Raw genomic sequence first — 23,365 nt, forward strand, 5'->3', positions numbered from 1 at the left:
CTCCACTGGATAATCTACAGCTTTGCTCTGTTGAATCTTCCTTTGTATGTTTGTATCAGGGCTTGGTATCTGAGCCTGGAGGCTGCCCATTGGCCTTTTCACTCAAGGAATGCTCTACCACAGCTCCACTTCCTGTTTTTGGGTGGTTAATTGGAGGTAGGAGTCTCCTGGTTTGGAAACATGATCCCAGATCTCAGCCTCCTGAGTAGTTTAGGAATGCAGGCATGAGCCCTTACACCAGGCTCCCTCTATGCTTGCTTACAGCTGCCCCGGGCTTCCACTTCTTTCCTTTTCATGAACAAGTGATCCTTAAGTCCTCTCAATTCCAGATTCAAATGAGAGCCGAGTCAGTCTTTCTGGAATCTTTTTGCTTTGCTCCTGCTCAACTGCCATCCCCTCTCCTCAGTTCTCAGGGTCCTCCTGGTGACTGCAGATTGCTCCCCTCCTAGTTTCTCATTTTAAGCTGTTCCTGCACTCAATACGTACTTCCTGCACATCCATCCTCTGGACCCAAGCCTCAACTCCAGGTGTCAGTCCAGGTGCCACCTGCCCTGCCGCTATGTCCTCTACCCCATCATGTGCTGACAGCACCCTGATGGCTATGATGTACACATCTCCAAGTGAGCACTGTTCTTTCCTATTGGACTAGCAGTTTCAAGGGTTCTAAGACTGTCCATTTTGTTTGCTAGCACATATCCAGTATGAGGACAGTGCCTGCAGGCAGTGAGCAGGTTAACTGATCATCAGAATAACTGAATGAGCGCGTATTCCTCCCCTTAAAAGACACAAAGCTCGGAACAGTGGTTCATGCCTGTAATCCTAGCTATTCAGGAAGCGGAGATCTGAGGATCAAGGTTCAAAGCCAGCCCAGGCACAAAAAAGAACCTGAGACTCTTATCCCCAATTAACCTCTAGAAAACAAGAAGTGGGGCTTGGCTCAAGGGTACAGTGGTAGCCTTGAGCTGAAGAGTTCTGGGCCAGCGCCCTTGCAGAGTTCAAGCCCCATGACCCACATTAAAAAAAAAAAGAAGAAGAAAGAAAAAGACACTAAGCTCTCCAGTGTTCCAGAATTTGTCTATCAGGTTTCTAGGATTTACCATGTTCCACAAGGGCAACCAGTTCCTTACATTCACAACCTTGTTCTGAACTCAGAGTTTGTTCTTCTAAGAGCAATGCCCTAGAAATCACTCCCATTGAGGCCATTCCTTCTCCTTATCACATACTAGAGATTCACAGAAATCTCTTCCATGTGATGAGAGAACTCAGAGGCATGCAGGAAATCAATGACATCAACTTTAAAACCTAAATCACAGTTTTACTATGTAGTTAAAAAGAAAACATCTTGGGGCCGGGAGTTTGGCCTAGTAGTAGAGTACTTGCCTCGCATGCACGAAGATCCGGGTTCAATTCCTCAGTACCACATACATAGCAAAAAGCTGGAAGTGGTGCTGAGGCTCAAGTGGTAGAGTGTTAGCGTTGAGAAAGTCCAAGGACAATGCTCACGCCCTGGGCCCAAGCCCAGGACTGCAAAAAAACAAAACAAAACAAAACAAAAAAACCACTCCAGTCAGTGAGTATCTGGGTCATCTTTTCAACCCAAGAAATTGTTAAGATATTTACATTAGAAAACTCTGCTGGGGCTTTATGTATTAACAAAACCTAGTTTTTTAAAATAAGGAAAAGTGTGTGGATGTTTGCAAGTACAAGTTTAGAAGTAAATGCTCATCAATTCACAGCTACTTGGTAGCCTGCCTTTGGAATGCTGGGAAGGTCTCCTCTACCTTTGCCTGATCACCCCAAGGACAGGTGACATAGTACAGACCCCTTTCTTTGTCTTAAGGTTTTTAGAGCCTAAGAGGAGAAAAATACTACATGGCCAAATAAGGCTTTTTATTATTTGAACCATGTATGTTCTTTAGATTGAATGAAATGACCTCTAGGACAAACTAAACCAGGTAAGACACCATAAGCAACTGAGAATTTGGGAATCTAAAACAAAAGGTCTCAAAATATCAAGTCACAATGACTATGAGAATAATAAAAGAAGATATTTATCAAACTGACTCAGGCCCTCAACATTTTTCTATCCAATACCCTAGAGCCATACAGCTAGTACTAGAATATGAAGAGCTGGATTCAAACTCAAACCCTCTGACTAAGGATCCCAGGCCCTTTATCACTGACTCAGGGAAAAAAAAATGCCTATTACCAAGGGACACATCTGGTAAAATACTACTAAACTATTTTAGGACCAAGTCAAAGAAGCAGCCTGATAAAAGATTTTTTTAGATTAGCATAATTTTACTTTCCATTTATGGATATGTATGCATCTATAGTTTATCTATACAAACACACTTTATATGTGCTAAAATAAATCAATTTCTGAAATCACTTAATGAAGTTTACATTAATACTTTAATTAATTAATGTGGCAAGGGACTAGAGCACACCCTACTGGCCAGTTAATAGGAAATACACCATTTGCCTCAGACAAAAAAATGCTTAAATGATTAAACTTGAAGTTATCAGATTCATGCTTACAAGAAGTTTGAAAAATTTATCTTGAAAATATCTTGAATATGGTTCTAAAATGATAAATCTATATGACCATAAAGAATTCTAGCAGGTGTAGCAATGGGATAGATTTTGAATACAATATCCACCAATAGCACTGGATGTTTGAAAGGTGGCTCAATGAAAAACAAACTACAAAAGAGGCCTGCCCAAAACTCCTACTAAGATAAAGTAGTTAAACCTTAGCCCTTACACTTAAACTAGTAGACTAATAAATTCCTATCAATCAGGCCATTCGGTCTTTTACTGGTTTCATGCATATCCTGCATACATATATAAGTGTATATATATATATATATGCAGATACACATACATATATACACATCTAATCCCTTTAGGGAAAAAGCTAGGAAGTAGTATTTCTACTAACAGAAGGAAAAAAAACATTGCAAAGAATCTTTCTGTGCTTTTTCTTAATGGCTTTAAAGCTGAAAACTCAGCAGATGCCTCTTTGTAAATGTCTTCCTCATGGATGATGATTCTTTTCTTTTTGTGCTAGTTGTGGGGCTTGAACTCAAGGCCTGAGCACCGTCCTTGGGCTTTCTCAAGGCTAGCACTCTGCTACTTGAGCCACACCACCACTCCCAGTTTTTTCTATGCATGTGGTACCAAGGAATCCAATCTGGCTCTTTTGTGCATGCTAGGCAAGCACTCTTACCACTAGGCCAAACTCTTGGGTGCTCATGGATGATTATTGAGCAGTTAGCAGCCTGCAGGTCTTAAAGTAACCCACTGAGTTTATTGGGGATGTAAGTATATACCTATATTTGTTACATGTATCCTTGTATGTGGTTGTTCCTAACACAGTGCAGCCCACTGACCTCCCAGAAATGTTATCTTCCATCATTTACGTATTTTTATTACACATATAGTGACAATAATCTAGATGAATGAGAAGTAAAGCTGTAGCTTAAGCAGCAAAGTGCCAGCCTGGAGTGAAAGAAAAAAAAAAAAAGCCAAGTGAGAGCTTGAGGCCCTGAGTTCAAGCCCTATACTAGAATAAAAGAAGAACAGACACCAAAATGTGTATAGTCATTCACAGGGCTCTTTTATTTCATAGTATTCCATATAAAATAAAAAATATAGACGATACGGTTCCTGTCCAACATACTTACATAATGAATGACTGAGAGGACAGAAGGGAATAATGTCTTGGGGAGAAATGTCTGCAATTCTCAGCTTGCTGAGCTGGAAGTTCAGGCTTATTTTTGCTCTAAGGATAGTTTCTTCTATCTTGAAACAAGAGTGAATGCAGAACCTCAATATGGGTTAATATGATGGAAGATTAGCATTTTAGACATTAAAGTTCTATTAAGAAAACCGCTAATAGAAATTCCTTGGGGAATATTGTCAACATTACATGGACTGTGATAGATGTAAACAACATTTTTTCTTCCTTACTGGAGACAATTTAAAACAATTTTCTCTAAATTTCTAATCTTCAGGACAACAAATGACCACTTGATAAACATAATACACTGATTACCTCATGTTTCTTAGTGTTTTTTCCTATTAAACTCTTCCTCACAAATTCTACAGCACTGTGGACATACCAATGCTATTATAAAATACCAAATAGGCTATAAGATGAAAGATTTGTGGGATGTAAGTTTTCTTGTGTAATTCCTGCACAGCCAAAAGAGCCTGATCATATGATTATATTTGTAAGCTAATTCAGTACAAACTACCAGATGTAACTGGTTTTCCCTTTAAAAATGAATAAATAAAACATTTATTTTGCAAGTTATTTTTCAAAGAGAAAAGCCAGTAACTTACATATTACTCTTTGTGTGTGAGGGAGACTTTTGATAATTTCCCTCTGAACATCAGTACATCATTCAACTCACTAGACCATGGTTGAGTATTCTGTTGATCTTCTTTCTCTGAAGAAGGGGTGTATTTGACAGTTACTCTGGTGACTATCATTGTTATATGACAGGGGAATGTACAAGCATGCCAATAAGGACAAAGCACAAAATTACAATGTAGTGTGATGGCTAGACGTAGAGTTACTACTATTCCTTTCTGATGTAAGTGGAGCACATCCAGGTCCTCAATCAAGAAATATCCAACTGATAGCTTTCCAAGGGGCTCCCTGGCAGAAGATCTTTTTCTACATTGGTAACAGGGTATGGGTAAACTCTGAACAACAAAAATAAAGGTGTGAAAGTGGTCAGATTGTGTGTGTGTGTGTGTGTGTGTGTGTAACTTTAAACCCCTAGTTAACTCAGTAAAGAATTTAAAAATCAATTAGCGTGACTACTATTCATAAATCTTAAACTAAACGACAGGCAATATTTAAGAAGACAGGCTAAGTGAATGGATATTATATATGTATGCATAGGTGTAAAAGGGAGTCGACAAACCTGGAGGCCAGAACCAATCTGTCAGAGGGAAAAGAAGGACAGCCACTTTCTCTGAATTCAACACGTGTGGATCCTGCCACTGGGAGCCGGGGAGGGGATGCTTCCATGGTGTTTTGAATTTGATGCTTCTGCCCTAGAATCCAAAGGTGGACCTCCGAATTAAATTTAAAAGGATGTGAGTTAATCAAAGGAAAAAAAAAGTTTCAAGGGGCGCGTGTTAATAGTTAACCCGGCAATGCGGCCGGAGCACACGTGGGCAGTGGCAGCCCCGGGGAGCCCCACAGGCATTCGTGGGGAGGGGGCGGGCCGGGCCGGACCAGTCCCCCCACCCCCGCGGGAGGGCTCCCTGGCCGCGGCCGCCTCGGGGCGGGGGGGCTCGGTGGGGACGCGGTGGGGAGGGGCCGGGCCGCGGGCCGGGGCCGGGGCCGGGACCCCGCGGGAGGGCTCCCTGGCCGCGGCCGCCTCTCCCGTCGGCGACTCTCGCTTCGTGCTCCTCCGCGTTATTTACTTTACGGTTAAACAGTAAGCCTGGGGCTTGCATCACCCGCACCCCCGGCCCTCCGCCCGCGGGATCCGCGGCTCCGTGCAGGGCCATTGGCGGACCAGGGAGACGCCCCCAGCCCCGCCGCGGATCCAGGCCCACCTGCCCAGCGGCGGCCGCGGAGAGCAACACGCAAGACCCTGCCCGAGGCTGGCCGTGAGGGAAGCCCTGCGCCCCCAGACCCCCGAGGCCGACGCAGGGTCGGCGAGGGGGCGGCGAGGCCCGCGGCCGGCCCCGCGTCGTCCCCTCAGGACGCCGACCTCCGGCCACGCCGGCGCGACGCCGCGACAGCCCCGCGCGAACGCTTCCGTGGCGGCATCGCCCCTTTAAGCAGCGCGCCGCGCGGATTGGCTGCGCCGGGGGGGCGGGGCCGCGAGCGTCGACGTCACGCTCCGCTCACCCTATAAAGAGGGGCGGCGCGGCGGCGGCCCCGGCGGCCGAGTGCGAGGCTGGGAACAGGAGCGGGAGCTACGGAGAGTGGGCGCGGCGAGGCGGCGGGCGGCGAACGGCGGGGCGCCGGCGCGATGTCTAGGCCCCCGAGCCCGCGGCGCTGAGCCACCCGGACGGACATGCGCGGGAGGGCGCCGTGGGGCAGCCGCCGCTCCGGGGGTAAGGGGCCTGGCGCGGAGCGGGGGTGGGGCGGGCGGAGCGCGGCGGCGCCCGGCTCTCGCGGCCCCCCGCGGCGGGCGGCTCCGGGACGCGGAGGCGGGGCCGAGGGGGGGTTAGGGAAGGAGGGCGGGACCCGCGCCCGTCGCGCGGCTCCCCTCGAGGCGCGGAGGACGGGGCCCGCGGCGGCCCCGGCCAGGACGCGGGGTACGGCGGCGACACTCGGCCGCCCGCCCGCACCCGGGCGCCCCGGACGCCGTCCTGCGGGGCCGGGGGTCCCGCGTGTGGCTCCCCCCGCCCCGGCCCCTCGTCCCCTCAACCGGGGGCCACAGCCCTGCGCGGGCGGCGGCGGCGGGGAGCCGCCGGGAGCCCGCTGAAGGCCGGTCGCGGTGGGCACCGGCTCGGTCGCCGGCAGCCTGCGGGCCTCCGCCCCACGTCAGCCCCGGGGCCACCTCCCCGGGGGCCACCTCCCCGGAGTGCGTTTGCTGGGCTCTCCCGGCGTTCCGGGGCTCTCCGCCCTCTCCGGGAAGCGGGAGTCTGCTTCCCACAGAAAGGCCCTGCAGAATTACGCGTCCACACGTAATGCTTCTTGGGAATTTTCGCAGCTTTATTCGTGTATCACAGCCTTGCACAAATCGGATGACTCCTCGACCGTGATGGGTGCTGTATCGGTGCTTGCTGGGCTGAATCTTTATTAGGGTTTCATCATTGCTTGAAAGAAACCAGCCTCTTACCTGATAAAAATGTGAATAGATTGTTAGTCATAAATTTAAGGGCAGCCAGAGTAGAGACTGTAGCTTTAAAAGAGATGTGTTGGTGACTGGAGGTACACCTGCACCACAGGTAGGGCAGGACTGGTTTCTAGGCAACTGTCAGGGGTGAAGAAAGGTGAGGTATAAATTGCCTTTTTTCTCTCTCTCTCTCTCCTGGAGAACAAATGTTCTGCAAAGTTTTAAGCTGCTGTAAATCTATAAGGATGTAGTGGGTGTACATTTATTGAGACTAAAATATGTGAACTGTCTATCCCTAGTCCTACGTTTAAAAAAAAAAGCAGGTTAAAGTTATTATACCACTTTAAGAGACATTTTACTAAACAGAGACCGAAGGGACTTAAACAGATCCCTCTGTCAGAAGAAATTAAGGTAAAAGAAGACGGATGGTAGGTCATTCTCAACTGGAGGGGTGAAGAGGAATACAGGGAGGCTTCCTTCAGACACCATCCCCACACCTCCTTCTGACAAGCAGAGGTTTCTCTACCTGGGTGTTGTAGTGAGCACTTGCTAGTGGGTGACAGAAACCTTGAACTAGTGGTGTAGAACCCGGCAGAGGTACTAGATGGGGAACTCCTTAAGGCAGGAACTGGGCCATGTTCAGCTTTTATCTTCTGCAGCCGGCACACAGTTCGTGTTGATAAATAAATGCAGGAAAGCATGTTCTACATTTTAAGGCTCAGCAGGATTGGACCTGTCACTCACTGATAAGCAAATCTGTGGGTATTTTTTTTATGACTGTTATGAAATGCCCAAATTATTCACATTTTTGACAGACAATTTATTGTTTCTCCTGCTTTGTTTACTATTGTTTTTCTACTTTCAAGTTCACAATAGGTGCTGGTCACCCTTTTGTGAGATTTAATTATGTTACAGCCTTGAGTTTTGTATGAAAATAACTTGTCATTACTGCTTCTCAGAAGTTGAACTAGATAATACTTCCTTTCTGCTCCTACTAATGGTAGCTTTTAAAAGCCAGTTGCCTAAATTACAGGTACAGTCTAACATGCTTGAAACTGACCTGATTGTCAACATACCATCAAGTTGCTTTAGAAAGGTGTGCAGAGGAGGGGTAGGTGGTGCCCAGGGTAATTCCAGGACTTTGAATGCCATTGACTCCTCTTCCAGAGAAACAGCTTGGCCCTTAATCTCATCTAAATACATATGAATCGTGGATTGGTACCTCATCATCAGGACACCCTTTTGCATCCTTTGCAAGTGTTTGACCATGCTTTATAAAAGCTAATGAATAACCAACTCACTAGATAAACACAGCCCAGTTGTGGTATTCTGACATTATTTGCACAGGATAAACCCATGTCTTCTATGGGCAGATAGTTCAAGGGAGCTTCAGGGTCCTAAACATAAGTTCAGCTTAACAGAAGGTTGATGTGAAGGTGGAGAAAGATTTCCATGGGCTTCAGATTTCCAAAGGTGCACTGGAATAAAACTGAGATTTGGAGTCTTCATTGATGGCTTAGGCAAGTTTATACCATAATTCAGCAGTATTACAAAAGGATCTGTCTTCTAGCCTCAGTGGATATACCTTTAAAATGTGTAAAATGTGGGTCATAGGCTACATTCATTAGTGTCCTTTCAACTAAGACATGGTATGGATGAAAAGATTGTCCAAAAACCTTCATTACTAGGCTACAGAAAAGAAACTTGCCTGGGTTTTAGAATCCATAGTTCAGCCTCTTCTATTCAATTAGTAGACAGTTCCCAGATTCTTCTCTGGGCTGCCTCTTTTTCATCCTGTAGACATAAATTTGATAGATCCCCTGCCCAGTGACCTTTTAATCACCTGTGAACATGTTGTCCTCTGCATCCTTACACAGACACTGTGCCCTGCTTGTTCCTTGAAAGTTACCACCATCTGAAATGGCCAAAATTGTTTTCTGGCTTATTCAGCATCTCCCTCCCTTGTTGGGTGGAAAATCCATCATCAGATGTCAAACAGGTCTCTCTTTCACCTAGCATAGGTTCTAGTCCCAAGCAAGCATATTATCTGTGAAAAGAACTAATCTTGCACTCTCAAATCCAGCCAAACCCTGGTCTCTCAAATTGGATGGCTTAGGTCTTGAGAGTCTGACTCAACCTTCCTTTGTTTTACTTTGCCCATTATTAGCAAGAGTGTTAGAGGAAAAGGGAGGTCGTTGCCTCAAACGATCACCATCATACCATGAAAGGGAGAGTGCAGTGGGCACATGCTGGCAGATGGATGGGCAGAAGAGCCCTGGCGGCCAGACTTCCTCATTTGCAAATTGGAGATTATAATCCCTACCTCTTCCCCGGTGAGATGATGTGGTGGTTTGTAGAGTACTGTTCCAGGTCTTGTGGGAGAGCCTGGTTATAATATTGTCTCTGGGACCCAAGCTGTGAGACTGTTTTAAAAGGAAATCTAGCTAGGCACCAGTAGCTCACGGCTGTGGTGTGAGCTTGAGCACGGAAACCCTTATCTCTTTAACTAACCAGCAGAAAAGCCTGAAGTGGAGCTGTGGCTCATGTGATAGATTGCTAGCCTGGAGCAGAAAAGCTCAGGGATGAGTGAAGACAGACTTGTGTTATCCCAGCGCATTACGCTGTGGCAGGGGAAGGGTGTCGGGGTAGCGCTGTGTTGACAGTGGTCATCCAAGGTCAGCTTTCTACCTCAACCCACCCATTTTAGATACATAGGTCAACTGTACAATTACTAATTGGGAAATTGAGGCCAGTTGAAGTGAAACCAAATTTCATAGGCTTTAGGTTATCCAAGAAAAGCTAGCTGTTACCCAAAATAGTGTATCTTAAGTATATCCTTAGAGGGCAGATTTTACACTACTTTATTCTTATCCCACCAGTTGAAGAGCCTGAGGGCTGTTAATAGAGGCAGTGGTGTAAGTCCTTGCCTTGAGGAAGAGGTAGATCACTACCCAGGAGGCATTGAGAACAGTGACTGGTGCTTGCTGGCGGCCCATGGATGCTGGCTGTTATTAATCATTACGTATTAATTGTGGCAATCCAGAGTTGACCATTGGGAGACTTGAATGCTTGTTAAATTCAAAGCTAAAAGGCTCACTTCCCATCATTATACCCTTGTACTCATTGTCATCATGATTACAACAGAATTCATAGATCTTTCACAAAATCTATTACATGTATATGTCAGAAAGGAGTGAATTTTTCTATTCTGTGTCTGTATAGGAATGTCCATTTATGTAGGTGTATATATGTGCATATAAGTATATCTGCAAATAAATGTATGTATACTATTTATGGCATTATAGCCATTTTATATATGTATATGTACATACATCCATAATTGTGGTTTATGTTCTGTAGGAAAAGTTCAACTTGCAAAAGAATTCATTCCTGCTACCTTGTTTTTGTTTTTGCCAGTCCTGGGGCTTGAACGCAGGGCTCTGGGTACTGCCCTTGGTCTTTCTCAAGGCTAGCACTCTACCACTTAAGCCACAGCACCACTTCTGGCTTTTTCTTTTTTTTTTACCACCCTAAAATCATGTGGGACTAAGTGAATCAAGACTTGATTATTGTACTTGAAGGAATAGGGTTTTCGTTAGCTTGTTGGTTCTTAAAATTCTTCACTGAAAAATTTCCAAGTTATTGATGAAATTGTGTCATTTCATTGTAGCTTTCCCTAGGGCTGAAGACCAAATTCAGGGCTTTGCACTTGCCAGGAAAGTGCTCTTCCCCAACTCCTGTCATTCCATTTTGACAGTCTGTAGATAATTTTCCTCACCCTTCCCTTTTTACCAGCTGTAAATGGTTGTTAAGTGTTGGCATGTTTGAGGGTCTCTCAGGACTGTGCACATGCACAGGTATACGTGTCTTTTTTACCTTACTGGTCCTCAAGTTACATTCATTGGAACCGCAGGGTTTTGCTTGCATTCACGGATGAGCACTTGAGTAAATCATCTTTGCGTATAATATAAAGGTTTCCCTTTTCCCTATGGTCCAGTGAAGGAGATTTTCTTAACTTGCCTCGTTGAAATGACAGTGGGGACTTGGTTTTTGAGAAATCTGTGCAAAATTGTCCTTTTGCAAAGTTATAGAAACAGATTAGAACATGATATTTTAGATCCTTCTTTGTAAGTGTCATAAATACTGACTGTACTGATGAATGTCACAGCAGAACATTTGTTTCAGGGAATTAATGGCAAAGCAGAATATCTAATGTGTCAAATAACCTAGTGTTTTTTAGACAATCACAATAAAATGAATGGTAGGCTTTCCTATTTTCTCAAAAGTGACCCTTAAGAGAATTAGTTTTGTTTTTTTTCTAAAGAATGTGCCAGGCATCAAGGGTTTATGCCTGTAATCCTAGCTCCTCAGAAGGCTGAGATCTCAGGTTCACAGTTCAAAGCCAACCTAGGCAGCAAAGTCTATGAGACTCTTATCTCCAATTAACAAGCAAAAAGGCAAAAGCAGAGTTGTGGCTCAAGAGGTAGAGTGCTAACTTTGAGCGAAAGAAGCTTAGGGATAGCACCCAGGCCCTGAGTTCAAGCCCTAGGACTGGCCAAAACCAAAACAAAACATATATACTTGAGAGGACCTAAAATGGTGTGAAGTGTCATGTTTCCAGGCCTTGCCTTTGTATGAATTTTGGAGCCAAGTATAGTTACTTTATGTCTTCTTCTGTGGTCATGGAAGGAGCTATATAGACAATGGTTAAATGCAGCTGAAAAGACCATTTATCACCCTGAATAAACAGAAATCAGGTTCTAGAACCAGACTGAAAGAAGGAAATTACATCACACTCTTAAATAAGGAAGCACTGGGCAGAGCTGGGTGAGTTGCAGGACAAAAATGTGCCCCTCCCCCTCCGTGGATTGCTCCTGAGATTTATTCATGAGATCTCTGCATAGGTAAGCATATCTAGGTTACTGCCATAAGGTAGGCCTCTGTGTGTGTGTGTGTGTGTGTGTGTGAGAGAGAGAGAGAGAGAATACTTTCAGAGACTATTCTAAACCAAGGTGTAAGACTTACCATAGAAATGGGTACAGTTTGCTTTTGTGTAATCTTTTTATTGTCTTGTTAAAAGGAAGTATAATTTTAAATTTAGGAGTTAGAAACACAGGTAACATTCTAGTCCAAAAGGAATAGTGTGAAAGAAAAAGCTAAATTCATTGTTTTCAGAAAGTGCCCTTAGTACTTAGTACTGCTGAGTTTAAACCCCTCTATTGCCCTCCTCTGCCCTCCAAAAAAGTACTTTCCTAATTGTACACAGTAAAAGAAGCCAATTTAGAATACTTTGCTGTTAACTATTGAAGCTTAATTTTTTTTTGCCAGTCCTGAGCCTTGAACTTAGAGACTGAGCACTGTCCTTAGGCTTTCTCAAGACTAGAACTCTACTACTTGAGCCATAACATTACTTCTGGCTTTTTTCAATGTGTGTAGTACTGAGGAATTGAACCTGGGTCTTTGTGCATGCTAGGCAAGCACTCTACCACTAAGCCAAACTCCTGGCCCCTTGATGCTTAATTTTTTTTTTTTTTTACACAGCCTAAACACTATGCACTTAGGACTTTAGGAAAAAATTCAGATGTCCTGTCGTTTCATTATTATTGGGCAGTCTCATCACTTCCACAAGTTAAGTTTAAAGAATGAGACAGGTATTTTCTTAGTATCCATTGAGATTAGGAGTAACTGATGCCAGTAACCTCATCCTATCCCAGGAGGTTTGGAGGTAGGAGGTTAGAACGACCAGGGACAGACAGCCACTGCTCTCCCTTCTCAGAAAAGGAGGACCGTGGTCCAGGTGAGAAGGAGTTAGATCCTCCCCAGATAAGGAAGAGAGAGGCTGGGCTGTGAAGGTAGCTTCGGTAAGGCAGAGCTGTGTTTACCTAGGAGCCTGTGGAAGCTTGGGAGCCATTGGGGAATACTGTATGACTGTCTATTTTTGATTCCTCCCAGCCCTATGGGAGATTTGAGCTGGTGACTGGGGGGAGGGAGGACAGTGGTCAGAAAGGACACAGAACGTGGAGCCGGGCAGCTGAGGATGTCAGTCGGCCTTAACACAGGCTAAAAGTAGAGGCTGAAAAGTGTGATCTGCCCGGTGCAGGAGCTGGAGGGGCACAGCAAGTGCAAGGAGGAGTGTGAGATGCCAGAGGGCCATCCACGTGGAAAGATAACCAACAGACAGGAGGAAGTGCAGGCTGGAGCCACAGCCAGCTGTTCAGGAACTCTGTGTAGGGCTGAAGCACAGAGTAAGGTGGACAGGAGGGGTGGGCTTGGAGTGAAAGGAGGCCTTCCAAAAACACATGGCATTGTAGATTGTGTTTTCACCTTGAAGAAAAAAAAATCACATAAAAAGGATGTTCTGCAAGATTGGTATTGAACTGCATCTGACCCACTGAGCCTCCGGCCACAGACAACAGCTGACGGACCGAGCATGGTCCAAACCATGCTCAAAGCAGATGGGGCCACATCACTTTCCGTCTTCACAGTTCTCTAACAGAATGCCGTCTTGCAATTTGAGAATACTGATTTTTCTCACACTTGTATTTTGTGTAATTGTAGGGTAGAACTACAGTTTCAAGAATCCAGATAAAATATATAAGCAATTCAGTTGAGTAAAGTTTTGTTGCATTTTGTGCCCTCCCGCACAAGGAGTGCCCAGACTAGATTCGGGTCTGTAGAGACGTGATTTCCTAACCTCAGTTTAGAAAATGTTCCTCCAGCCCTGTGCTGTGAACATTTTGAATTATTTTCCGAAAGAAGAAAGCACGGTCATTCTGTGGCCAGTCCTCCCGCACAAGCAAGTAGGAAGTTGGGACAGTTTCATAACACGGCCCATTCACAATTCCCCATTGAAATCCAGAGGAAGGTCACCTTCCATGAATACACAAAGACACTATTGTGGTCAGAAGTGAGCTGGCTTAGTGAACACAATTCTTTTTATACTAAAAGAATTTTTCCCCCCTTAGGAAAGCTAACAAGTAGGTGATCGAAACAATGAATAAAACTAACTTTTTCTAGAACGTATAAATAATTTTAAAGTGAGCATTGGAAGGGGAGTTTAGAATGGCAGGGCAGCTCCAGCAGAGGCTCTTGTTACACAATCATCCTGTTGAAAGCTAGGATGGCCGAGGAGGCTGATACAGTAATTACTAGTAGTACTTGTTGGCTGACCGGCAGGTGGGGCTGGGCCTCCCCCACCCCCCAGCATTTTTTCTTGTAATCTGGATGAACAATCTTCAAACGTGTGCTTTCAAACTACTTAAATGCCATATTCTTCTCCCTATCTTGCCTTTCATTTTCCTGTTACCACAGAGACATTCCCTAGAGTCTTGCCAGTGCTTGTGGGGCAGTTGGAAGAGGTGTGGTAAGCCCTGGGCCCAGGACACAGCAAGAGGCTGGCCAGCTCCTTAACTGATTTTAAATTCTTTAGAGCTTTACTTGATAGTACATAACATACTGGCTTCACTTTGTGAAAACTAGCCCTCAAAAGACCTCCGAGTAATTGAAGATTTCTAAATGACAGAGTATTTTCTTTATCAAGGATCTCTAACAGAGTTAATGAAAAATAATTCTTGATGACTTGAAATAGTACTGTGTGCACGCGTGTATGCATGGAATCTGCCTCACCCCACCCAGCTTCCTGGGGGTAGGGGCACACAGGTTTGATCACTGGGGCAAGGCCCCTCAGCTCACACTGAAATTAACAAACGATACCACTGTACCATCCCCACTTCCTTTTTAATATGGGGAAAACAAAGAGCAAACACAGTTTTTTTATCTTTTACCTTAAAAAAAAAAAGTATGGGCCAGGAGCATAGCCTAATGGTAGAGTGATTGCCTAGCATGCACCAAGACCCCCGGGTTCAGTTCCTTAGTACCACATACATAGAAAAATCCAGACGTGGTGCTGTGGCTATAGTGGCAGAGCTCTAGCTTTGTGCAAAAAGTGTCCAAGGACAGTGCCCAGGCCCTGAGTTCAAGCCCCAGGATTGGAAAAAAAAAAAATGCTTTAATGGGTGGAAACATGGCTCCTGGATAGGGCTCCTGTCTAGTGAGGAGCCCTGAGCTCAAAACCCAAGTAAGTACTGCCAAAAAAAAAAAAAAAAAACTGATCTAAAACCTTGCCTTACAACCCTCAGTGATGTGTGATGTCCACACCTCCCCTGCTGAGGACTCTGCCTTTTCCTCAGAGCTCACTGTCCAGGAAGAAGCGACTGATTTGTAGGTGAATAATGGGGTTTACCTTATTGAGAAATTGTTTTCTAAAAATCCTATGACAAAGTCATATGGGTTTGGGGGTTTTTTTTGTTTTGTTTTGTTTTTGCCAGTCTTGGGCTTGAATTCAGGGCCTGAGCTCTGTTCTTAGACTTTCTCAAGGCTAGAGCTCTACCACTTGAGCCTCAGCACCATTTCTGGCCTTTTTCTATGTATCCGGTACCAAGGAATTGAACCCAGGTCTTTGTGCATGCTAGACAAGCACTCTACCATTAGGCCAAACTCACAGCCTCTGTTTTTTGTTTTATTTTGTTTTTGCCAGCCCTGGGGCTTGAACTCAGGGCTTGAGCACTGTCCTTGGGCACTTTTACTCAAGGCTAGTGCTCTGCCACTCGAGCTACAGCACCACTTCCAGCTTTTTCTGAGTATGTGATACTGGGAAATCAAACCTAGGGCTTCCAGCATACTAGGCAAGCACTCTTCCACCAGGCCACACTGTGTGCTTTCTGTCACCAAGAAGTCTGTCCTGGTGACCTTCATGGCCTCCTCCAGTCTGAAACTCTAGCACTTGGTAGGTGTGCATGTATATTTATTGAGGAAGTACTATAGAGTGTGTATACCCCCAGAGGAGCTCAGCATTACATGGCTGATACACTGTGCTTTAGTATGCAGGGCTTACAGTTAATGTAAGCACACGCTGAGTATCTGAATATCTAGATGTGGCAGTGGCTGGAAAGTCGACTTTTTTTTTTTTTTGGTCGGTTATGGGACTTGAACTCTGGGTGCTGTCCCTGTGCTCTTTAGCTCAAAGCTACGACCCTATCCCTGAGCCACAGTGCCACTTCCAGTTATGTGGTGGTTAATAGGAGATGAGAGTCTCAGGGACGTTAGTGCCTGGGCTGGCTTTGAACCATGAATCCCCAGATCTCAGCCTCCTGAGTAGCTAGGATTATAGGCCGGTGCTCAGCTGTGGCATGTTTTGTCTCACAATGTAGTCCAGGCTGGCCTCAAATTTGAGATTGTTCTGTGTCTGCCTCCTGTGTGCTGGGATTGCAGGTGCACGCCATCACACCTGGCATGAACTTACCTTTTCAGCTTAGGAAAAATGAGCGAGATTCCCAAGTGTTCCTACCCAGTCTTGCCATGGCTGAGGCGTGCCTCGCGTGAGGGTACGAATTGTGCAGCTGTAAGGCTGATAACTCATTTTGTGAAAACGTTTCAAGTTTGGGTCGGTAACTTTCAGTGTTTTTAGTGTCAAGTGAGAATTGAAGGAAAGTCCACGAGTGAATGTTCTGTCCATGAGCTGGAGAATGCTGCTGCCGCCCGGATCACCCAAAGACATAATTCTCATCTCTTCTTCATCCTCCAGGGAATGAAAGCCACTGGCTGACTTAAAATCCTTGGGCCTCACGAATTTGGAGACGTCCCTTGGTGTGAAGCACAATGTCAGCGGCAGGCGTTGCAGCTCAGGAGATGAGGGTCCCCTTAAAAACTGCATTTCTGCCTAATGGTCAGGCCCTGGGGAACATGAAGAGCTGCTGGGCCAGCCACCCTGAGCTGGAGAAGTAAGTGTGGTTGTGCCACACCAAGACTCGCGTGGGGAGGCGGGGTCACATGGCCAGGCTTGGTGATGACCACAGCGTTCTCTGCTTTCAGTAACTTTTTAAATATTGATCCAATCACCGTGGCCTACAGTCTGAACCCTCGTGCTCAGGAGCGCCTCACCACTGTGGGTACGTACCAGAGCCTGGGGAGGCCTGGGGTGGCTCTGCCTGTCCTCCCTGTTGTTTTAAACGTGGAAACCAGAAGCTCTTTCCAACAACAGTCTGACCCCTAGTGGCAGCAGGTTCTGAAGGTGACTGAGTTTTTTGAGTTTTTCTCCCAGTTTTCACCAGTTCGTAGAGAGAATCCACAGCTCATAGAAGTTTAAAATGTTTAAAAATGAAGAGTTAGCCAGTTCTGTCTTAGGCGATGCTCACTTCTAGGGAACGTGAACACCATTTCCCCTCTGTACATCTAGTACATGCTTAGATTTTTGTCAGAGCTGCCTGTCCTGCCCACCCGCCCACCCGCCCACGGCGCTGTGATCACTGGCTAGCAGCCCTCGCCTTGCCTCACACACAGCATGCCTTGTGCTGTTGCGTGTCCTAAATAGCATGGTACTCCTGTAAATTATACCCTGTTCATCTTCTGTGAATTTTGCACACGTCACAAAACTGGCCTGAGATGTGTGAGTGTGTGCCGTGCACACGACCCAGGGAGATAGAGAAGATAATTTAGTCTTTGAACCAGATCTCATGCTTGCTCTCACCCTTTCTAGCTCTAATTACACCTGCGGTGATTGCTTGGGTGTTTTGGGGTAACAGCACTCAGGTGTCCCCTAACTTGGGTGGCGAGCTGGAGGCGACGGGAGCAGCTGGGCTGTGTCAGCCCATCGGAGAGCGCCTGCGCCCCTCTCACCATCCCTCCCTCTTCATTCCAGGGCACAGTGCACCATCGGCCTCGGTGAACGGCCACCGCTTTGCAGAGAGCGGTCCAGCCCACAGGTCCAGCCTGCAGCCTTTTATTCTGTCCCCGGGTGAAGGCCTGGGGCCACGGGAGGAGGACCAGCTGGTGTGTGGCTTTAAAAAACTCTCGGTGAATGGGGTCTGCACGTCCACGCCTCCACTAACACCCGTAAAAAGTGGCCCCTCATTTTTCCCCTGTGCTCCCCTGTGCGAGCGGGGCTCCCGGCCCCTGCCACCCCTGCCCATCTCTGAGGACCTCTCTCTGGACGACGCCGACTGCGAGGTGGAGTTCCTGACCAGCTCAGACACAGACTTCCTTTTAGAAGACTGTGCACTTTCTGACTTCAAGGCCGATCTGCCTGGCCGGCGCAGCTTCCGAGGGTGCGGGCAGATCAACTACGCCTACTTCGACACCCCGGCCACCTCAGCCTCAGACCTCAGCTGTGCCCTGGACCCGCATGGCGGGGGAGCCAGTCCAGACCCCACGATGCCGCAGTCCCACCGACGCCTGAGGAGGTCTCACTCCGGGCCGGCTGGGTCCTTCCACAAGCCAGCCATCCGTGTGTCCAGCTACACGCACCGCGCCTCCCCCAACTCTGATGAGGACAAGCCCGAGGTGCCCCCGAGGGTGCCCATCCCCCCGAGGCCCGCCAAGCCCGACTACCGGCGGTGGTCAGCTGAGGTTACCTGCAGCGCCTACAGCGATGAGGACCGGCCCCCCAAAGTCCCGCCCAGAGAGCCCCTGTCCCGCAGCAACTCCCGCACCCCAAGCCCCAAAAGCCTTCCGTCTTACCTCAACGGCGTCATGCCCCCCACGCAGAGCTTCGCCCCCGACCCCAAGTATGTCAGCAGCAAAGCCCTGCAGAGACAGAACAGCGAGGGGTCTGCCCACCGCGCGCCCTGCATCCTGCCCATCATCGAGAATGGGAAGAAGGTCAGCTCCACCCACTATTACCTCCTCCCCGAGCGGCCACCCTACCTGGACAGGTACGAGAAGTTCTTCCGGGAGGCGGAGGAGAGCCATCCAGGCACGCCTGCCCCCACCGGCAGCAGCGAGAAGCTGGACTCCAAGGCCAGAGCGGATCTGGGTGGCCCTGGGAAGCGCAAACACTTGTCCTACGTGGTGTCGCCCTAGCGTTGGGCAAGGGTCTCAGGGTGAGGGCCGCAGGCCGGGAAGCGGATCCCTATCACCCGGGAAGGTGCAGAGTGGTTGTGCGGTGCTGTTAGCTCAGCGGCCCCAGTCCCCCCAACGTTAGTGTTAGAGAAAATGTCTATTCAAGTCTATAATTTAAAGATGTGAGGGGGGAGGGACGGGAAACTTTTATATACACCTGCATTACATACCTGTGCATACACTTGGGGTATAACCGTACTCCATAGTGCCACTGTCTTAGAGTAATATATACCCAGAATAATGAAAATTGAGCAAATGGAAGAAAAACAGTACTGTGTAGATCAAAATCCTAACAAAACCTTATTTTTTGCTTAGTACATTTGAAGGTTTCCGGCTCGTAGGTCCACAATAGTTTGTTTCATGTATTTTTGCAAGCAGTCTGTTGGATCCGGGCAGGCCGTGTGTTGCACGGGGCCCATTACGGCCAGTACCCGTGGGCCATCTCTGGCCTAACCCAGCTCCAGCTTTTTCATATTGAGGGGAAAGATCATTTCCTGGGCAACTCATTATCACGATGTGTCTCACGGGTTGAAATGAGAGAGCGAGTCATTCCTCTTTCCTTGGTTAGGGCTCTGCCTGCTTCCACCAGTGTACAGGCCAGGGACAGCAGGAAGCCCCAGCCAGGGACGGAAAGGCCCGCTGGCCTCCAGGTAGCCGTGTGGTTGAGTTTGTGTGGGGAAGTGTGGTGTGTTTGTTCTTTTTTTTTTTTTAGACTGTATTAATAAATACAACACAAGCTGGTCTTGTGTTGCTGGTTCCAATTCAGTATTTCCTGGAGATCGTTTGCTTTTTAAGTAGAACACTTCTGACCAATAGCACAGCACGTCTAATGCCCGAGGTCACGTCAGCATCTTCCCGCTTTAGAGACTCCAGCCGCTGCCTCTGCTTCTCCACTGAGCGAGACACTTGCCCGCCCCGCCTCCGTCCCCACTGCCATTCCTGCAGGCTAGTGCAACAGAGAAGGTGCGTGCTCCAGAGGGAGGGGCTGGGCCGCCAAGCTCCCCCCCGCCTGCTGTTTACAGTTGAAACTGCTGAATGATGTTATTTGAGCTATTTAAAGCTTACTATATTTTAGTATGAACTAAATGAAGGTTAAAACATGCTTTAGAGAAATGCACTGATTTCCGCATTATGTGTACAGTATTGGACAAAAGACTTTATTCATTTTGTTGCATTATTTTGAATGCTGTCTTTTCATTTTAATAAAGTTATGATACTTATTTATGACACCATTAATAATGTTTCTTGCCTAAACTCTTCTAAAAGTCTTAGTCTGAGCTCAGGTAGCTCAAGTAAGATTTGCTAAAGTTGAATACACACTGGCGTCTGCTGGCATGTTTGGCGCAGTCTTCTGAGTGGCTTTGAATATTGCTTGTCACTTGTTTGAGGCCATACATGGAATCCCTGCCTGTGGCCCCAGCCGCACGGACACCCCGTGGATGGGTGCAAGGCTGCTGGCGGAGGGCTGCCACCCTGCCACCCCTGGGTTCCTTCTTCCCGGTGAGGGGCATGCTTTTGTGCAGTGCGGGACATGGGAGTGAGGGCCCGGACCACGTGACACTTAAACTATATCTTACTTTAGTTCTTAATTTCACCATATAATTATTAGTTTTAAATTGTGGTAGAGCGCTTTTCTTAAAGACTAGCTTAGTTGTTTCACATATAGTTTTTGAGAATTTGTTTAAATCTTGAAGTAATTATACACTCAAAAAGTGGCTTCGTGGGGCCTGGAGTTTGGCCTAGTGGTAGAGTGTTCACCTAGCATGCCTCGGTACCACATACACAGAGAAAGCTGCAAGTGGTGGTGTGGCTCTAGTGTTATAGCTCTAGCCTTGACCAAAAAGTGTCCAAGGACAGTGCCCAGACTGAGTGGAAGTCCCAGGACTGGCCAAAAAAAAAACCTCTCCCATACCCATTATCCACATTTTGCCAATGATAACTGAACTAGTAGTTCATGCCTGTAATCCTAGCTACTCAGGAAGTCAAAATCCAGAGGACTGTCGTTCAAATCTAGCCCAGTCAGAAAAGTCCACTAGACCATCTCTAACCAGGAAAATTCTAGGCAAGAAGTAGAAGCCCAGCCGGGAGTTCGGCCTAGTGGTAGAGTGCTTGCCTAGCATGCACGAATACCCGGGTTCGATTCCTCAGCACCACATACATAGAAAAAAGCTGGAAGTGGTGCTGAGGCTCAAGTGGTAGAGCTCTATCCTTGAGAAAGTCCAAGGACAGTGCTCAGGCCATGAGCCCAAGCCCAAGACTGGCAAAAAAAAAAAAAAAAAGAAGTAGAAGCCCAGCTGTGTGAGCAAGACAGCCAAGCAAGAGTGCAAGGCCTTGAGTTCAAGCGCCATTTTGGTTTTCTGGTGGTTAATTGGAGATAAGGGTCTTAAGGGACTTTTCAGCCCAGGCTGGCTTCACACTGTGATCCTCAGATCTCAGCCTCCTGAGTGGCTAGGCTTACAGACTGGGCCCCAGCACCTAGCAGGCTAATGCCTTGGCATTCCTGGAGGATCCCTTTGCTGAGAATTCACCAGTTTTCCTAAGGCTCCAGAGACCCACAGCCTTCAGGAATCAGGTTTTATTTTTTGCCTATCTACAATGAATCACAAGCAGGAGGGGAAAGTGTTCATTTCTAATCTAGTCCTAAAGCTTCGAGTTATTCTCATTGTTAAAAATAACAATAATAAAGTTTTGTTGAAACTAAAATGCACTCGGAGACTTTTCTTTTCAGAAAATAAGATCACCTTGTTCTGTCTCTGCCTGTGAATCATTCAACTTTGAGGAGCCTTTGGGGGCTTTCATTTGGGTAAAGAGATAAGCAGAGCCTGGGATGTTCATGTGTCCATCTGGTTTAGCCCTGTGTTCTGCACTTGAACAGTGTTCGATTGCTTTGCACTTGCCTGTACAAACTTCTAGCAATTTCCACCTAAGCTACTAGGAACCTTAGTCCAGCACAAGCTATTCTGCTTTCGTGTTATCTACCTGGAGTTTAGAGCTGTAAACATACTTGGGTGTATCCTGGGCCTGACAAGAATGATGGACGTCAAAGCTCTGCTGAGTGCTCTGGCATGGGGAGGGGGCTGGGAGAGGAGGGGATGGAACACGTTCAAAGTTGGAGTCAGAACCTGCTAACAAAAGATTGCTGCCGCCAGCCTGGGCTTCCAGCTCCCGGTGCCTCTCCTGCTGCAAGCTCTTGCCCTGTGAGTTCAGACACCTACCAGGAACCCAAATCTGCCTGCAGCCAGGTTCCAGGACCTCACACCTTATGCTCCTAGCTACTTCTATCTGAGATCTACAGCCCAGGCAGGAAAGTCCAAGCATCTTTTTTTTTTTTTAATTTACTTTTTGTTGTTGTGATATACAGAGGAGTTAAGTTTGCATGTATGGCAATGTGTACATTTCCTTTACTACAGTGTCATCTGTTCCCACACCCAAGAGACTCTTATCTCTAATGAGCAAAAAACTGGAAGTAGAGTTGGGATTCAAGTGGTAGAGTGTGAACCTTGAACAAAAAAGCTGGGGGACTGTGGCCAGGCTCTGAGTTCAAGCCCCACGTCATCACCTAGGAGCAAACTGGGCTCAGGAATGCCTATGAGACAAGGCTCCTGCACAGGATCCGGGCTGCACCTCCATTCCGTGTGCATAACTTCTGATCCACTCCTTCCACGCACGCCTGTCTTCCAGTGGTGACAGCTCAGCACAGTACCCTCCCCTCTTGTCTCGGCCAGTGTGAGTCCCAGCTTTCTGGCCTGGATGCCAGGCCTTCCTTGGCTGGGTCCTGAAGCTGCCTGGGGCATAGCAGGCAGGAAGCTGGGCTTCGTATATTTTGCATCCTGGCTGTCCTCGTGTTCTTAGATGAACTAGTGTCCTTGTAACAGTGTTTCTGCTCTGTGATTGAATGGCACTCTTGGCTGAGCAGCCTGGGTTTGACAGCCCTGCAGCTGGCTGCCTGGAGGGGGCAGGGTCTCCCACTCCAGTTGGGAGAGCAGCGCAGCACCCACCATCGCGCGGGCAGATGCAGGATAAGGCTTGCTGTGTGCTGCCTGGCCGGGCCTGCAGCCTCTTAATTACACATCTGCTGTTTACAGGCGCCCAGGTGGCCAGACCTCAGAGGACTGGAGAGAGCACCACTCGGTTCTCTCTGCCAGCTTGAGGGGCAGAGGCCCCCCAAAGCCCAGGTCATCACTTTAGTCCCACTTGTGGTGCCCCATTCCTAGAATACAAAGTGGATGTGTGCCTGTACTGGGATTTGAACTCAAGGCCTAGGTGACGCCCTTAGCTTTCTCTTTCAGAACTGGCATTCTATCACTTGAACCACACATTTGGGCTTTTTGAAGTTGAATTGGAGATGAGAGTCTGGACTTTCCTGACCGTGATCCTCAGATCTCAGCCTCCCGAGGTGCTGGGATTACAGGGTAGGAGTCACTGGTGTCCAGTCTGCACTTTTTCTTAAACCTAGCCACCTTTTGCTTTTTTGAGTGCAGGCAGCCAAAGGCCTAGCCAGGCAGAGAGCAGAGTGGCCTGTCTTGTCCCTCGAAAACGTTGCCTTGTCTCAGGTGGCTGAGCTGTGGTTGGTGTTCATGGAGACAAATGTCTCCTAAAGTGTGAAAGCGCCCAGCTGTCAGGCGCTTGCCCCCTCCCGGCACTGTGGTGGC

At 47.3% G+C, this 23,365-nt stretch overlaps 1 protein-coding gene and 1 long non-coding RNA gene across 2 annotated transcripts; one reads left to right on the forward strand and one right to left on the reverse strand.

Annotated features, from left to right (window-relative positions):
- Positions 1–3,628: 3,628 nt before the first annotated feature.
- On the reverse strand, positions 3,629–5,685 carry LOC150062561 (uncharacterized). The gene is made up of 3 exons (XR_016535886.1): positions 5,584–5,685; positions 4,941–5,073; positions 3,629–3,807 (listed from the first exon to the last, which is right to left on the reverse strand). It is a non-coding gene; the product is annotated as an uncharacterized LOC150062561 (long non-coding RNA).
- A 245-nt stretch (positions 5,686–5,930) lies between these two features.
- Errfi1 (ERBB receptor feedback inhibitor 1) lies at positions 5,931–20,754 on the forward strand. Its single transcript, XM_090335910.1, has 4 exons — positions 5,931–6,090; positions 16,402–16,597; positions 16,689–16,765; positions 17,515–20,754. Exons 2-4 carry the CDS (start codon positions 16,476–16,478, stop codon positions 18,672–18,674), a joined length of 1,359 nt encoding a protein of 452 aa, XP_090192036.1. The 5' UTR covers positions 5,931–6,090; positions 16,402–16,475; the 3' UTR covers positions 18,675–20,754.
- The last annotated feature ends 2,611 nt before the right edge of the window (positions 20,755–23,365 follow it).

The sequence above is a fragment of the Megascapheus bottae genome, chromosome 6 (genome assembly GCF_031878675.1).
Source record: "Megascapheus bottae isolate mThoBot1 chromosome 6, mThoBot2.hap1, whole genome shotgun sequence".
In the NCBI taxonomy this organism is placed as follows: Eukaryota; Metazoa; Chordata; class Mammalia; order Rodentia; family Geomyidae; genus Megascapheus; species Megascapheus bottae.